The sequence below is a fragment of the Artemia sp. Qi Xiang Cuo genome, chromosome 5 (genome assembly GCF_049724085.1).
Source record: "Artemia sp. Qi Xiang Cuo chromosome 5, ASM4972408v1, whole genome shotgun sequence".
Classification (NCBI taxonomy): Eukaryota; Metazoa; Arthropoda; class Branchiopoda; order Anostraca; family Artemiidae; genus Artemia; species Artemia sp. Qi Xiang Cuo.
This window is the reverse complement of record NC_142798.1, coordinates 41,250,300-41,266,620: the sequence shown is the minus strand read 5'-3', so window position 1 is coordinate 41,266,620 and position 16,321 is coordinate 41,250,300. Positions and strand designations below refer to the sequence as shown.

The 16,321-nt window shown below is 37.5% G+C and overlaps 1 protein-coding gene across 4 annotated transcripts in view; it reads right to left on the bottom strand.

Moving 5' to 3' along the window:
* Positions 1–16,321, bottom strand: part of LOC148952147 (transcription factor IIIA-like) — a 97,115-nt gene that overhangs the window by 1,848 nt on the left and 78,946 nt on the right. For all 4 annotated transcript variants that reach the window (XM_089089588.1, XM_089089587.1, XM_089089586.1 and 1 more), the window contains 2 exons: positions 12,163–12,280; positions 3,760–3,865 (listed from right to left, as the gene is read on the bottom strand). In XM_089089588.1, coding sequence (XP_088945714.1) covers positions 3,760–3,865; positions 12,163–12,280 — 224 coding nt within the window. The remainder of the gene's footprint in view (positions 1–3,759; positions 3,866–12,162; positions 12,281–16,321) is intronic.

The window sequence follows — 16,321 nt, the reverse complement described above, 5'->3', positions numbered from 1 at the left end:
CTCCAAAATCTATACAACCAGCCTTTCCATAAAACCCTATATGCCATCGGGGCATCATTTATAACCCTTGTTTTACGGACTCTGGGGGGTTCTTGTCAACCCCGGAGGCATTGTTTTGATCTATAGACTATTTTGAACAAAATGGATATCTCAAAATTTTGATCAGATGCATTTGGGGAAAAGGGACACGGGTGGGAGGCTAGTTGCCCTCCGGTCAGTTTTGACTTTTAAAAAGAGAACTAGAACTTTCAATTTTCAATCAAATGAGCCCCTTAAAAAGATTTAACGACCACAGCCTCCACAAGAACATATATGCTCCTAGGTTATAACTTTTAATCCCAGCCCCCAGGTTCTGAGGGGTAGTGTCAACCCCGAAGGCATTGTTATATGACCTTTGGACTATTTTGAACAAAATGCATATCTCAAAATTCGATCGGATGCATTTTGGGAAAAACGGGCGTGGGGGGGGGGGCTAGTTGCCCTCTGATCACTTTTGACTCTTAGAAAGGGAACTTTAACTGTCAATTCCCAACCAAATGAGCCTCTTCCAATGTTTATACGACCACCCCTTTCATAAAATCTTATATGCCCCGGGGCATAATTTACAATCCTCACTCTTGGGCTCTGTGGGGCTGTGTCAGCCACGGAGGTACACTTTCTTTTGACAACCTACATGCCTACACCGTGTTTTGATTTGGTCCAGCTTCTCCCTCAGTATTCCCTGAACTTTTCACCTTCGTACCCTTGGCAGTAGTAGTGGTAGCTGTCACAGCAGTAGTAGTAGGAGTACTAGTAGTGTTAATTGTATTACTATTAGCAATAGTAGTGACAGTAGTGGTATGCACATATTACCCTTTGGTGGATTAAACATCTCTCATCATTCCCTGGAAGTTTCAACTTAAGACTCTAAATCGTTCCTAAGATATTGCTGATATGCCCTTTTGACAACCTGTATGCAGTTAGTTCAACTTCCCTCTCAGCATTTTCTGAAATTTTCGGTTTAATACCATTTCGGTTTAATACTATTGTAGTAGTCACAATAGAAAAATTAGTTGCGGTAGTAGTGGTGATAGTAATAATAGCGTGCACAAATTACCTTTTGGTCAATACATCACCCCTCTCATCATTCCCTGAAAGTTCCATGTTAATACTCAAGGATGCGCCCTGAGATAATTCCTGAGATGCGCCTTTTTGACAAGCCGCATGCCGTAGTACGTTTTGATTTAGTCCAACAGCCCCCAGACATTATGTAAATGGTTCACCTGAATGCCCTTGGACTTTTGATAATTAAGATCAAACATCTCCCCCCCTCCTCTTTTCCCGATAAAAAATCCTATGTATTAACAATGGGCAAATTCTATAGCTTACAACCGTTGCTCCAAGGACTGTGGGGAGATTTCAGGAACATCGTTATTGAACCTTTCACTATGCAGAACAATTTCGAGCTATCTCAAAATTATGATCGGCTGTCTTTGGAGAAAAGTGGTGCGTATGGGGGGAGGGGCTTGTTGCCCTCTAATTACTTTTTACCTTTGAAAAGGACACTAACGCTTTAATTTCCGATCGAATGGGCCCCTTTAGAAGTTTCTACAACACCTTCCATAAGAAGTGCCTTGGTGAAAAAAAAAAAAAAAAACATTGTGCCCACTTCGCTCTTTACGTAGGCAGTGCAAGTGCTGGCTACGGTAATTGCGAAACCGCTTGCACAAAGACAATTCTTTCTAGCCCAAAATATGTCAGATGCGAATCAAAGGCAGACCAACTAGAAAATTTATGCAACCCCTCACCCCTGAACATCAACAAGCTTTACGATTCTTGTTTACAAGCCACTTGCGTAAAAGAGGATAAATCCTCGAATATAGAAACTTAACGCGCGGACTGTCAAAGACAACCATCTAAAAGCTCATGTTTTTAGTCCCCTTGGTTGTAGATACCTGTTTACTTAATTTAAAGTGAATCCGGATCCCTTAACACGGAAGGTAGGTGAAAATATACCCCTCCAATTCTTTAAGCCCAATCTTTTTCAGCTTAGGGGACAGCCCTCGCGAGCTATCTTTTATATTTTATCTGTTAGGGCCCTTAGCCCGGATTATCTGATAAATGTCCTTTTTTGTTGATCTCTTTTTAAGTTAAAATTATTTCCATTTTTGGGATTCCCTGTTTCACCTCCCCCCCCCCCTTCGTATTACTTCATAATCTTTGATTTTCCCTTTTCGCGTAATGTTTTGGGCAATATCTTGCAAACTGGCTAATTAGCTTTGAATAGTAACTGCGCAGTTAGGATGACTCATCTTTGACCAAAATATATCTTTGGACGGCCATACTTGGGTAAAATTCACCGGGTGTGGAAGGGAAAATTAGTTCTTTCACTGGGGATGACGCATGGCCTTACGTTGCACCCTTCGAATGGTATGATTATTTGGTCTCAATGAGTCGTGCCCCGTGTAATTTTTAAGTTTGCCCAGGAGAAGAGAATTATTTTTAGTCTTTACATGAGATTTCATTTGAAAAGAAGTAAGCTATTCTTTCTACTTTTGACTTCTTTTTCGACTAGCCTAGAGTTGAGATAGGTTATTTGATTGAGCAGAGTTTAGTACAGCGATAGAGTCCTGTGTTATTTGAGATATCTTTCGCGAATTTTGACGAATTTTGAGCTTGATGATTTAGGCCCTTAGAGCGGCAGCTTGGGCAAAATAGTGGGGTACATAAATAGGGAAAGTACACTTGTCGTATCCCTACTGGTTATCGGAAATCAGCAAGGGCAGAGCTCGTAGAATCCGTGGCGCGTCAGAGTTCATAGTGGCACAATGGTGCCAGAGGACTTTACATTAGTGGCTTCAGGACTGACCCTGGCAGCCCATTAGGCTAGGAATATTGGGGACAGAATAATCTATGAGAGACTGTGGACTGCTCAACCACGTTACTATACCCTAGTGGAGGCCAGAAGTGGCACTGGTGGCGCTGTGTCACGTACCCTGACACCTTTAGAGTACCAATAATATCATATATATTGGAAATTCGCGTATGATTCAGCTTCAAGAAAGGTAGAACAAGCCACATTGTAGAAGGGACCAGAGGCCAACTTTATGCCTCGAATTTTTATCGAAACCATTGGATAATTCTGCTTCCAACAAGGTACAACATGCCCAGCTTGTTGAAAAAAGGGGGAGGTGTTTAAGCGGCTTCAAATAACTTGCAATGTGCCTAAATTTCTACTAAAATGTTGACGAGGAGGGAGGAGGGAGGGGGGCGGATTAAGGGTCTAGCGTTAGAAACGAAAATTGTAGATGTATAAGTTTAAGAGTTGATTTGAATGCCTTCGACCAAATTTCCAATATCTCTACCAAGAAAGGAGCGAAGGGTCCAATTTTTTGGACCAAAGATCCAAAGGAATTTTTTTTTTTAGATATGGAAAAGAAAGGCACAGAAAAAGAAAACGTACTAAAATTAAGGGAGGCACATCTTTCTATACTAAGGCAACGCTATTTTGTTGACCATGGTAATATTAATATCATAGCTAATAGATAAAGAAATGGAAGATCACAAGAATTGTACCTTTTTTCTTCTAACAAACTTCCACTTTCAGAACTACGCCAGGAAACTGGCAAAACAGATGAAAAACGCAAGGTTTAACCGTTTTAACTTATGCTTTGGAGACTAAGATAATCGAAATTGCACCTTAAAAATTATTTGAGCGATTGAAAAGTAATTAATTTAGTCCTTTTAATTTACGAAAAAACAGTTTCAGGGGTAATTTACCTTACAAGAAAAGCTTTTTCCACATCCATCGAACTGACACATCTCTCGGACACCCTGATGAACTCTAAGAACATGAAGATCTAATTCTACTGCACGAAGATATGACCTGGAAAACAAGTATTTTGTTGGGTTACTTAAAAATAATTGTGTCAACCGTGTTATAACAAACGATGGGAAATCAAGAGTAATCCAAAATTCAGGTTAAATGTTTCTTTTTGATAAAATGGCAGACAAAAAAAAAACACTCAGTTGTACTGAAAAGCGCACTAGATATTCATATTTCCACTAAAATGAGCCTTCTCCCCAAGTTCTACAACCCTTGGTTCAAAACGGTCACCCCTGGAATAAAGGAAAAACAAAGCAGATAGATTAAGGTTCCGTCTTGTCTCCCTCCATTCCATTGAGCCTTCTGTCATTGCAATACCTGAAAACAGAGTCCACTTTAATTTTCTTTGTCTATATTAAACATAAAAAGTTTTATCAGATGAAAGTGAAGAGCGATATCAAAAACCCAAAACGACCATAAATCATTCTGAGTATCAGGGGGGCAGCCATCTTTTCAGCCCCCGCTTTTTATGCTAAAGTTTTATAGGGCTTTAAAAACAATTATTATATTCCAATTCAAAGGCCCTTGTGTTTAAGCAGTCGTTCTTAAAGAATTGGGGGAAAATTCAGACTTTAGTGTAAAGGGTGGGGGGTTGAGGAGGGAGCAGCCATCCTGATATACAGAACTATTTCTTTTCATTTTAACTTTTAGCGTTGGTCTTTAATTTTATCCGAGAAAACCTTTTTCCTATTTAATTTTTGCTCGTTTTTCATAGTACGCCCAGAGTTACCCTAAATGAGAGGAGCGCTACCATCCCTAAAACCCTCCTCTTTAAATCAAAATTACACTTTTGCACAGCAATGCTTTGAGAAAAAGATATCATTTAGTAAATTTTCTTTTGGGAATTAAGTATAATTGCCCAAATTAAACGATCATCTCAATATGAGAGGATCTTTCGCCCCCCTCAGGCCTCATACTGCACGCTTCATCCTATAAGTTCCATCAGTAAAGTCCATCAGCAAATTATGCTCTGGGATTCAGAAAACATGGAGGTGTCAGCCCTACTCATGTTAAATTACTGCTCGTTTTGAGTTTAACTCGGGTATTTATTGTAATTAATTAAAAAAAAGACTTTCCGATAAATAAGTTTTTCAAAGAAAATTAAAGCCCATTTTAAACTTAAGATCAGCAAATACAAATACCTGTTAAAATTCAAACTCAAAACGACCAGCAATTACTATTAAAGAATAAATGAAACCAAAAAACGAACAGAAATTAAATAAACAATCATACAATTAAACACAATATAAATGAATAAATAAATCTTAAAGCGAGTAATGCTTAAATTGAATATTTCAAATCAAGCTTAAAAAAAATTGTTATTGAAGTATAAATGAAATCAAAAACTAACAGATGTTAAAAAGACAATCTATTCAAATGAACACTATAATAGACACTAATATAATTGAATAAATAGATCTTAAAACAAGTGATACTAAAACTAAATATGCAAATCGGTCTTGAAAGGAACAAAAATCACTACAAACATGAGCTTGGGTATCGCTTACTTCTCTCACTGTAAAAGTCTAAAACCTATTGCGTCATTGGTGCTTTACTGAAAACTATGTGTCTTGAACAGTTTTGGAAAGTATAAACAAAATCAAATTGAATATTTGGTATATAATGATATTAATTGCTGAAAGATCCATCAGTTCAAGATTTTATTTCACTGTAATTTTATTTTTTATTTTCAATACTTTAAGAAGTGGAAAAAAAAAATTTGTAATATAATTAGTTTTCAGTGAAGCACCAATGACGCAGTAGGCTTTAGGTTTTTACAATTAAGGAAGGGGGCAGTATCCACACTCTTGTTTGTAGTAAAACTATATTCTTCTTGAAGAGTCTCAGAAAGAACTAATAAATTAAACTGAATATTTGATACATAATTATATTAATTATATCACTTCAAAATTTTAATGTAATTTTAATGTTTATTTTCAATATTAAGTACAAAAGAAAATATTTGTAATATAATTCGTTTTCAGTAAAGCGCCAATGACGCAGTAGGTTTAGACTTTTACAGTGAGAGAAGGAAGCGATACCCAAAATTTACATCAAGAACTTTGAATGAACTTTGTCAATGAACTCTCTCTGAAAATAATCTAGTGAATAATCCGGAAGTTCATTATTTTGTCAAAGACTTTGATAAGTTATTTATCTTGTTGTATATAAATATGCTAGTTTCAATTTTATTATTTTAGTATTTCTACTGAAGACGGTCGCTGTATATGTGATCGAAATATCTGAACTTTTATGCCTGTTTTTTCACTGTCTAAATAAATGGACTTATCCCCATTCGAAAGTTTATTTTTCGTCTTAGAGCGGCAGTGTGGTCAAAGAGAACAACACCTAATTTAAAGGCAGTACGTCGAAAATATGTCGTATATATGGGGAAATGAGACCAACCCAGTAAACATCTATAAACTCAACATTTGGTTTGCAATTAGAAGACACGGAAGGCTTTGCCACGTTCATTGGAATTTTTTTTTTTTACATTTGGTCAAGATTAAAGAAGAAAATTTATATCAAGAACTTTGAATGAACTTTGTCAATGAACTCTCTCTGAAAATAATCTAGTGAATAATCCGGAAGTTCATTATTTTTTCAATGACCCAAAAAGTTATTTATCTTGTTCTATATAAATAGGCTAGTTTCAATTTTATTATTTCAGTATTTTTACTGAAGACGGTCGCTGCATATGTGATCGAAATATTTGGACTTTTAGGCCTGTTTTTTCACTGTCTAAATAAATGGATTTATCCCCATTTGAAAGTTTATTTATTCACTTATCCTAGTGCACAACTATTAAAACATCAAAACCTTATTGCCTTTATGACCTTTTTTTTCTATTGTCTAAAACTTAGAAACAGAAAAAAATTTAATTACAATATTAACTTCACATAAGAGGCAACCACTCACAAGCAGTAGGCTATATAGAGCTATCCCCTCATTTGCGCTGCAAATGTGAGGATATTAGGGGGTCGGATTTAATGGGGGCGTGTCGTTTGAGTCCCTTCAAAAGTTTATACGATTACCCTTTCCATAGAAACCTTATTTGTCACCGCAGAATAAAGTACTACCCTTCTCCCTAGCTCTGGGGGGGGTAAATATACCCCCAAGTTTTTGTTAACTGATCCTTGGACAACTTGAAACAAACTAGAACTTTAAAAATCTTTGTTGGATACGTTTGGAAAAAAATGATGTGTGTGGGTGTGTGTGTGTGTGTGGGGGGGGGATGGATGCCCTCCGATACCTTTTGACTCATAAAAAGGTGACTAAAACTTTCAATTTCAAACCAAATGAACCACTTCTGAAGTTTACACGACCTCTTCTTACATAAAAACCTTACATGCCCTGGGGCATAACTTCAAACACTTGCCCCTGGGCTCTGGGGGTTTGTGTAAACCTAGGAGTTTTATTATCTGATGTTTGAACTATTTTTAGCAAAATGGCTATCTCAAAATTTTCATCAGATGGGTTTAGAGAAAAAGGGCGTAGGGGAGGGGGGGGGGCTAATTGCCCTTCGATCTCTTTTGACTCTTTGAAAGGGAGCCAGAACTTTCAATTTTCAATCAAATGAGCTCTCTCTGAAGTTTATACGAGTATCTATTATACAAGAAACATATATGCCCCAAGGGCATAACTTACAACGCCTGCCCCCGGGCCCTGGAGGGTTGTGTTGACCAGCAGTTTTACGGAGTTTTAATATGAGGTTTGAACTATTTATAACAAATTGGTCATCTCAATATTTTTATCGGATGGGGCTGGGGAAAAAATACGTGGAGGGAGGAGGGGCTAGTTGCCCTTCGATGTCTTGTGACTCTGAAAAAGTGAACTAGAACTTTCAATTTCCAATCAAATGAGCCTTCTCTGAAGTTTATACGCGCATCCCTTCTATAAGAACCATATTTGACCCCAGGGCATAACTTAAAACGCCTACTCCCGGGCCCTGGGGGGTTGTGTCGACACCGGATTTTTATTATCTGATATTTGAATATTTTTTTTTTAAATGGCTATCTCAAAATTTTATCGGATGGGTTCGGGGAAAAAAAGGCGCGGGGGGGGGCCTGTTGCACTTGGATCTCTTTTGACTCTTAAAAAATGACACTAGCACTTTCAATTTCCAATGAAATCAACCCTCTCTGAAGTTTATACGAGCATTCCTTCCATAAGAACCATATGTGCTCCCAGGGCATAACTTACAATGACTACCCCCGGGGCCTGGGGGGTTGTGTCGACACCAGAGTTTCTGTTATCTGACCCTTAAACTATTTTTAACAAAATAGCTATCTCAAAATTTTTATCTGGTGCATTTGGGGGGAAAAGACGTGGGGGGAGGGGGCTAGTTGCCCTCCGATCTCCTTTGACTCTTAAAAAGTGAACAAGAACTTTCATTTTGCAAACAAATCGGCTCTTTCTGAAGTACATAAGAGCAACCGTTCCATAAGAACCATATATGCCAGAGGGCATAACTTACAACGCCTGCCCCCGGGCCCTGGGGGGGTGTGTGTTGATACAGGAAATTTTGTTGTGTGACCCTTGAACTATTTTTAACAACATGGCCATCTCAAAATTTTTATCTGCTGCATTTGGTGTAAAAAGGGCGTTGGGGGGGGGTGGGAGGCTAGCTACCCTCCGATCACCTTTTGATTCTTAAGAAGTGGACTACAACTTTCAATTTCCCATCAAATAAGCCCTCTGAAGTTTTTACGAGCGTCCCTTCCATAAGAACCATATATGTCCCAAGGGTATAACTTACAACGCCTGCCCCCGGGCTCTGGGAGCTGTGTCGACATCGGATTTTTTGTTGTCTGACTTGAATTATTTTTAACAAAATGCCCATCTAAAAATTTGTATTTAATGCATTTGGAGGAAAAGGGCGGGGGGGGGGGCTAGCTACCCTCCGATCATTTTTACTCTTAAAAAGTGAACTAGAACTTTCAATTTCCGATCAAATGAGTCCTCTCTGAAGTTTATACGAGCATCCCTTCTATAAAAACCTTATATGCCCCAAGGGCATAACTTACAATACCTGCCCCCTAGCCCTAGGGGTTGTGTCGACCCCGGAGTTTTTGTTATATGATCTTTGAACTATTTTCAAAAAAAATGGCAACCTGAAACTTTTTATCGGATGTATTTGGGGAAAGAAGAGCGTTGGGGGGGGGGGGGGGGCTAGCTTCCCTCCAATTACTTTTGACTCTTAAAAAATGAACTAGGACTTTCAATTTCCAATCAAATGAGCTCTCTCTGAAGTTTATACGAGCATCCCTTCCATAAGAACCTTATATGCCCCAAGGGCATAACTTACAACGCCTGCTCCCGAGCCCTAGGTGGTTGTGTCGACATCTGAGTTCTGTTATCTAACATTTGAAGTAATTTTAACAAAAGGGCTATCTCAAAATTTTATCGGACGTATTTGGGGAAAACGGGCGTGGGGGGGGGGGGGGCGAGTTGCCCTCCGATCACTTTAGACTCTTAAAAAAGGCACTACAACTTTCGATTTGCAATGGAAATGAGCCCCCTTTGAAGTTTATACGACAACACCTTCCAAATGAAGTGCCTTTGGGAAAAAATTATAAATAATAAAACATAAAAGCAGTATGGCCTTTACTATAGGCAACACTATAGTGTTGCCTCTCATTTCTGTTCTTTCCGGGTTTCATTTAATTATTGACGGTTATTTGTGGTTATTCTCGCGCTTTGAAGATTATTTGACTTTATTTCTGCTCATTTTTGTTTTAATGGAGCTCTTTACTTTTATTTGAAAAACTTGATTCGTGGAAAGCTTTTTAAATTAATCGTGAACTAAACCAAAGGCACTATATGCATCCAGTTTATCACAAAGGTGGATCTGCAATATTTTTTAGAACGGCTGAGGGCTTAAAATTGAAACTTTCAGAACATGTTGAGGGGGATGTTTTAAAGTGGTTGGAGGGCTGCCAGTTTCCCTCCCATACCCTATTTAACTGCCTTTCTCCAAAAACATTCGATCGAAATTTTGAAATAGCCATCTTGTTCAAAATAGTCTAAAGGTCAAATAACTATTCCTGTGGGGATGGCACACCACTCCATAGCTTTGGAGGGGAATACCGAAGACAATCAAAATATAATATCAGAACGTGCTAGTTATCAAAAGGGCGTATCAGCAATATCTAAGGAACGGCTGAGGGTAACAAGTTGAAACTTACACATTGAACCTTCAGATAAATACAGAATTAGTTCTAAGGAAGAAGCGGGGGATGTAGAAATTAATATATGATCCCTCTTGATATCTGGAAATATCTCTGGTATACGCTGCCATTATGAAAGTAAAGAGTAACATTAAGCCTAGAAATTAGCAGAATTTGCTCCATATAGAAGGTAAGCTGACCCTTCCTTATCCCCAACCTGCCCCTCCCCGTCATAAAAACTTCGGAGACTGCTCATTCGATCAGAAATTGGGAGTTCTAGTCTTTTTTTTTTTCAAATCGAAATTAATTTTAGGCCAACAAGCCCCTGTCCTAGAACTGTTTTTGATCTGGTCGTTTTTTATATCTGGAATGTTATCACACATCCATGATCTTTCTGTGGTAAAAAAAAAAATAAAAAAAAAATGCACCAAACATTTGTCGACAAGACCCTTAAACCTCTGCAGTAGGGTTCTCTGATTGTTTTGTAGTTAGGGAGGGGGGCAGATGCCTCAAAGAGTGCGTTTTAATGCCAAAATATTCTAACTCTTACTGAGCCTTCAGAAAAATACATAATGAGTTCTAAAGAAGGGGTGGGGTAGGAGAAATGGAAGGAATTGAAGGAGTAGGAGTTCTCCTACCTCCACTCCTTCTAAAAAAGGAGTGAAGGTAGGAGAAATTTTTCGGAGGGAGGGGGAACGCCGTCTCCAAGTAGGGCTAACGCATCCTGTGCCAAGTAAAAATCAGGACGACATTTCGCTTTACTGAAAACAGTTCTTTTTTCGAGCTCTGAGTTTTTATTTGTTACAATGAAAAAAAAACCCAAAAAAAAACAAAAAAAAAAAAAAAACAATAATAATAATAAAAAAAAAGAAAAATTTCATATGAACCAAGATTAATGAATTGATCTAATGGAATACAGATTGACAGTTTAATATATTTTGATATTAATTCCTGAAAGTCTCAGCAATTTTGTATTTATTAAAATTATAAAAGAGAAAACTTTGACACAAATAGCGACGAAGACCACACTGCCTTTCCATCATAAAAAAATAAGTAGAACAACAGGGAAATTTTTATACAAGACAGTGGAACGCAACTTTAAATGAATATTTCGACCCTATATCCAAGGGCCGTCCTCAGCAAAACAAACGAAGAGAATAAAAACAATATGTAAGTTTCTTTTATATTGTTTTTATAGTTTTCAAAAACTATTCTTGTACAGTCCAAAATAGGTTCAGATGGTACACAGACGGCTTGGCAAGAAAACTGAAGAAGCACAGGGATTTAAGAAATTTCAGCATACGTTCGTTTTTACGCAAAAAAGATAAACTTTTTTGCATGCTGACCAAAGGTCTGCGTTGCACAGGTACCGAGCTCCTGATTCAATGCCTTCGGCCGGGAGCGAAATGCGTGATTGGGGGCAAATCATCCGACGCTTCCCGTAGTTCATTTTTACGTAGCGAATACTTATTCACAGAAAGGTGGCATCGTGAGCGGCATATTTTTTGTTCCTTTGGCATACTTGCCATGAATTTTTTCTTGTGCTGGTTGCAAAGCAGTATGAGCGTTAGAGCGGTTGTGGGTTCTAATTTCGGTGCCTGGAAGCAAGACTATGAACTTTAAAAAGCCAAAAATTACTCTTGCGGGGACTATAAAATTAAATAACGGTTCCTTGAAAGCCAGTTGGAAAAAACTCAAATAACTTTTCTTCACTCTTTTGTCTTCGTTCTTGAGTTGTTGCAAAAAAGAGCAAAGAAAAGAAACATGAGATCCATGTGTCTTGGTTTGTCATCCTAGAATCTGACTTTTTTTCAGCTTACTTGGAAATAAACTCTTATATATTTGTTATATAAGAAACATATATTATAAGTTATATATAGATTCTAGAAATCCTAGAGACCTTTGATTCAAAAAAGAGGGGAACCAGCCAACAAGTTTATATTCTCGAAGAGCCAAATCAATTTCTAGGCAAAAGAGGATTCTTAAATAAGCAGACAAGTTGATCAACTATATTTTAATTTCCCACAGAACTTCTGGAAGAGGACTTAATGCTCAGCTTTACTAACTTGTTCTAGTGTATTAAAATCCATTTCTAAAAAACTGCAAATATTTTCGCAAATATTTTACCTTTCACATCCCGGATACAAGCATTTATATCTATCTCTGTCTGTAGAGTGGGTGAGACAATGGCTTCTCCAATTTCCTTTACTCAAAAAGGTTCTACTGCATGTTTCACATTGATAGGCTGTAATAACGGAATTTTTAGATCAATTAAAGTGTAAATTCAATAAACAGTACTACTATTACTACTACTAAGGACTCATTGAAGCACCAAGTCACATGATGCTAATGCGGCTGTACACATTTCTCCTCTATCACAATTAATCCATTGCTTCACACTACTCCTTCTCATGAAGTGACAACTTCCTTTAATTTTTTCTTAAGACCTCTTCTCATCCCATTTGTGGACGACTTGCTTTTTGTTTGACATCAGACAGATGGCCAAATAACACAATCTTTGGTAATCTATCATCCGTCATCTGTAAAACGCGGCCTATTCATCTTAATCTTTCTTTCATTATAGTTCTAGAAATAATGGTGTACCTACATTCTTGTAACAGCTTATTGTATAATATTTATTTATTTATTAAGAGCTTGTCATAACAAAAAAGTAAGGAGCAATGACAAATACAAAACAAAACCAAAGAAGAAAAAGAAAGAAAATGAAAAGAAAAATAGAACAAAGGAAATAAACCCACAACAAAAGACACTAATAGAGAATGCAATGCTAAAGTCAATAGACAATACAGAGACAGAAAAAAGAAACTTATACTATGGTAAACACTAATAGTGGACTGTAAAGCGAGTACCTAAAATTATTCCAAGACAATTTTTCTGGGAAAAAATCGTCAGCCTTTCGAAGCACCCACGTTCCAAAGCCGTACTTGACCATTGTCATTACCATGGCTTACCATATTCTAAACTCTATCACTCATTAATATTGAAAAAAAGAATCATTCATATTCGGATTCATTTTTTTCTTAAAAGCTCTTTTTTATGAAATTAAAGAAAATTAAAATTGAAAACGAACGTGTAAATAGATAACGAACAAGAATAAGAAGCATTCCGATTGGGATTAATTAATTTTTTTTTCTTTTTTTACGAAATGAATACAGAGCCGGATTAGAACTGAAAACGAAAAGATATCACACTAAAAATTTAGAGACCGCCACCCCTTCAAATCCTGTTTTACGTACTATGGTTTACACTAGAGCTTTCCTGAAAGCCTATGAGAAGGCAGCAGATATGGCCATCAGTAAATGCTACTGTTTTTTTTTTTTTTTTTTTTTTTTTTTTTTTTTTTTTTTTTTTTTTTTTTTTTTTTTTTCAATCGGTAACGCTTCGAAACACTTGAAATAAGAGCCTGGCTATTAAAAGCATACATAAATAGTTAAGCCCCTTTTAGTCTCGAGACCGTTCGATAAATAAATTTTATTCATTTATTTTTTTTTTTATGTTCTTACACAGTTCTTAAGTTATATTATGTTGTTTTTATTTTACCGTGTTCTATTTTATTTTAAATTTTTTTATCTATATTAGTTGTTTTCTTTCAAAATTGTATTCCCCTTATACAAAAGCATTCATTTTTGAAGAAACAAAAGTCTTGCTTCAGTGAAAAAGGCGGTGATTTGAGGGATAAGCTGCCCTCTTGTATATATATTTATATATTGTAATTTCTTCTCCTTTTCAGTTTTTTGTTGCCCTTCCTTTCATAAAAAAAAGTTCTTAATTTAGTTGCTGTTCGTTTTTTTTCTAGACCAGGGCACTTCGTATCGAAGGAGTTTTCATAGAAACTTCGAAAAGGGCTCATTCGATTGGAAATTGGAATGGCAAAGTGCCCTTTTTAATCGTCGAAAGTGATTGGAAGGCAACTTACACCCCTTCCACGTCCACCATTTCCCCAAACACATTCAATAACAATTTTGAGATTTGAGCCATTTTGTTCAACGTAGTTGATTTTCAGATAGAAATTATGTTTTTGAGGAGGACACTCCCCCTAAAGCCCTCAGGGCAAGGGTTATAAGTTATGCCCTGGGGGCATATAAGGTTTTTATAGAAAGCTTTGTCGTAGAAACTTCAAAAAGGGTCCATTCAATTGGAAATCCAAAGGGTTAGTGCCCCTTTTAATAGTCGAAAGTGATTGGAGAGCAACTAACCCCCCTCTCACACCCACCTTTTCCCCAAACACATCCAATCAAAAATTTTAAATAGCCATTTTGTTCAACGTAATTGAAAGTTCTGGAAATTAGGTGTTTGAGGATGACAACCCCCCCCCCCCTACAGCCCTCGGGGCAAGACTTGTAAGTTATGCCCTGGGTGCATATAAGGTTTTTATAAAAAGCGTTGTCGCAGAAACTTCAAAAAGGGCTCATTTGATTGGAAATTCAAAGGACTAGTGCCCTTTTTAGTAGTCGGAAGTGATTGGAGAGCACGCCCACCTTTTCCGCAAACACATCCAATCCAAATTTTTAGATAGCCATTTTGTTCAACGTAGTTGAAGGTTTTGGAAATTAGGTCTTTAAGGATGACACCCGCCCCACAGCCCTCAGAAAAAGGGTTGTAATTTATGCCCTGGGGGACGAATAAGTTTTTTTTTATAGAAAGTGTTGTTGTAGAACTTTCAAAAAGGGCTCATTTGATTGAAAATTGAAATGGCAAGTGCTCTTTTTAATAGTCGAAACAAATTTTGTAATAGTACAATCAAAATTTTAAGATAGTCATTTTTTTCAACGTAGTTGAAAGTTCTGGAAATTAGGCCTTTGAGGATGACAACCCCTCAGTCCTCAGGGAGAGGGTTGTAAGCTATGCCCTGGGGGTATATATGGTTTTTTACAGAAATAATTGTCGTAGAAACTTCAAAAAGGGGCTCATTTGCTTGAAAATTGAAAGGGCTAGTGCCCTTTTTAATAGTCGAAAGTGATTGAAGGGCAACTAACCCCCTTCTCACCACATCATTTCCCCAGACACATCCAATCAAAATTTTGAGATATTCATTTTGTTCAACGTAGTTGAAAGTTCTGGAAATTAGGTCATTGAGGATGACAACTCTCCCTCCCGCAGCCCTCAGGGCAAGGGTTGTAAGTTATGCCCTGGGGGCATATAAGGTTTTTATAGAAAGTTTTGTTGTAGAAGCTTCAAAAAAGGCTCATTTGATTGGAAATTGAAAGGGCTAGTGCCCTTTTTAATAGTCGAAACTGAATGGAGAGCAACTCACCCCCCTCTGACGCGCACCATTTCTCCAAATACATTCAATCAAAGTGGGCAGCAAACCCCCCCCCCCCCTCACGCCTGCCATTTTCCCAAAACACATACAATCAAAATTTTGAGATAGCCATTTTTTTCAATGCAGTTGAAAGTTCTGGAAATTAGGCCTTTGAGGATGACAACCCCTCCCACAGCCCTCAGGGCCAGGGTTGTAAGTTATGCCCTAGAGGTATATAAGGTTTTTACAGAAAGAATTGTCGTAGAAACTTCAAAAAGGGGCTCATTTGATTAGAAATTGAAAGGGCTAGTGCCCTTTTTAATAGTCGAAAATGATTGAGGGGCAACTTACCCCCCTCTTACACCCAAAAATTTTGAGATATTCATTTGTTCAACATAGCTGAAAGTTTTAGACATTATGTCTTTGAGGATGATAACTCTCCCCCGCCCCAGCACCCGCCAAATAAGGATTTTAAGTTGTGCCCTGGGAACATATATGGTTTTTACGTAACACTTTTTCGTAGAAACTTCAAAAAGGACTCATGTGGCTAGAAATTGAAATGGCTAGTGCCCTTTTTAATAGTCGAAAGTGATTGGAGGGCGTCTAACCCCCGTATAACGCTCACCATTTCAACAAACCAATACAATCAAAGCTTTGAGAAGGCCAATTTGTTCGACATAGTTAAAATTTCTGGTCATTATTTATTTGAGGATGACAAACCCTCAAGAGCCCCCAGAGCAAAGGTTATAAGTTATACCCTGGGGACATATACGGTTTTTATAGATAGTGTTGTCGTAGAAACTTCAAAAGCGGATCATTTAATTGGAAATTGAGAGGGCAAGTTCCCTTTTTAATAGTCGAAAGTGATTGGAGGGTACCACCCTCTCACGCCCACCATTTCCCCAAATGCGTCCAATCAAAATTTTCAGATAGCCATTTTGTTCAACGTAGTTGATTTCCAGATAGAAAATATATTTTTGAGGAGGACACTCCCCAGACACGCACCTAACTAGGCTTTTGGGG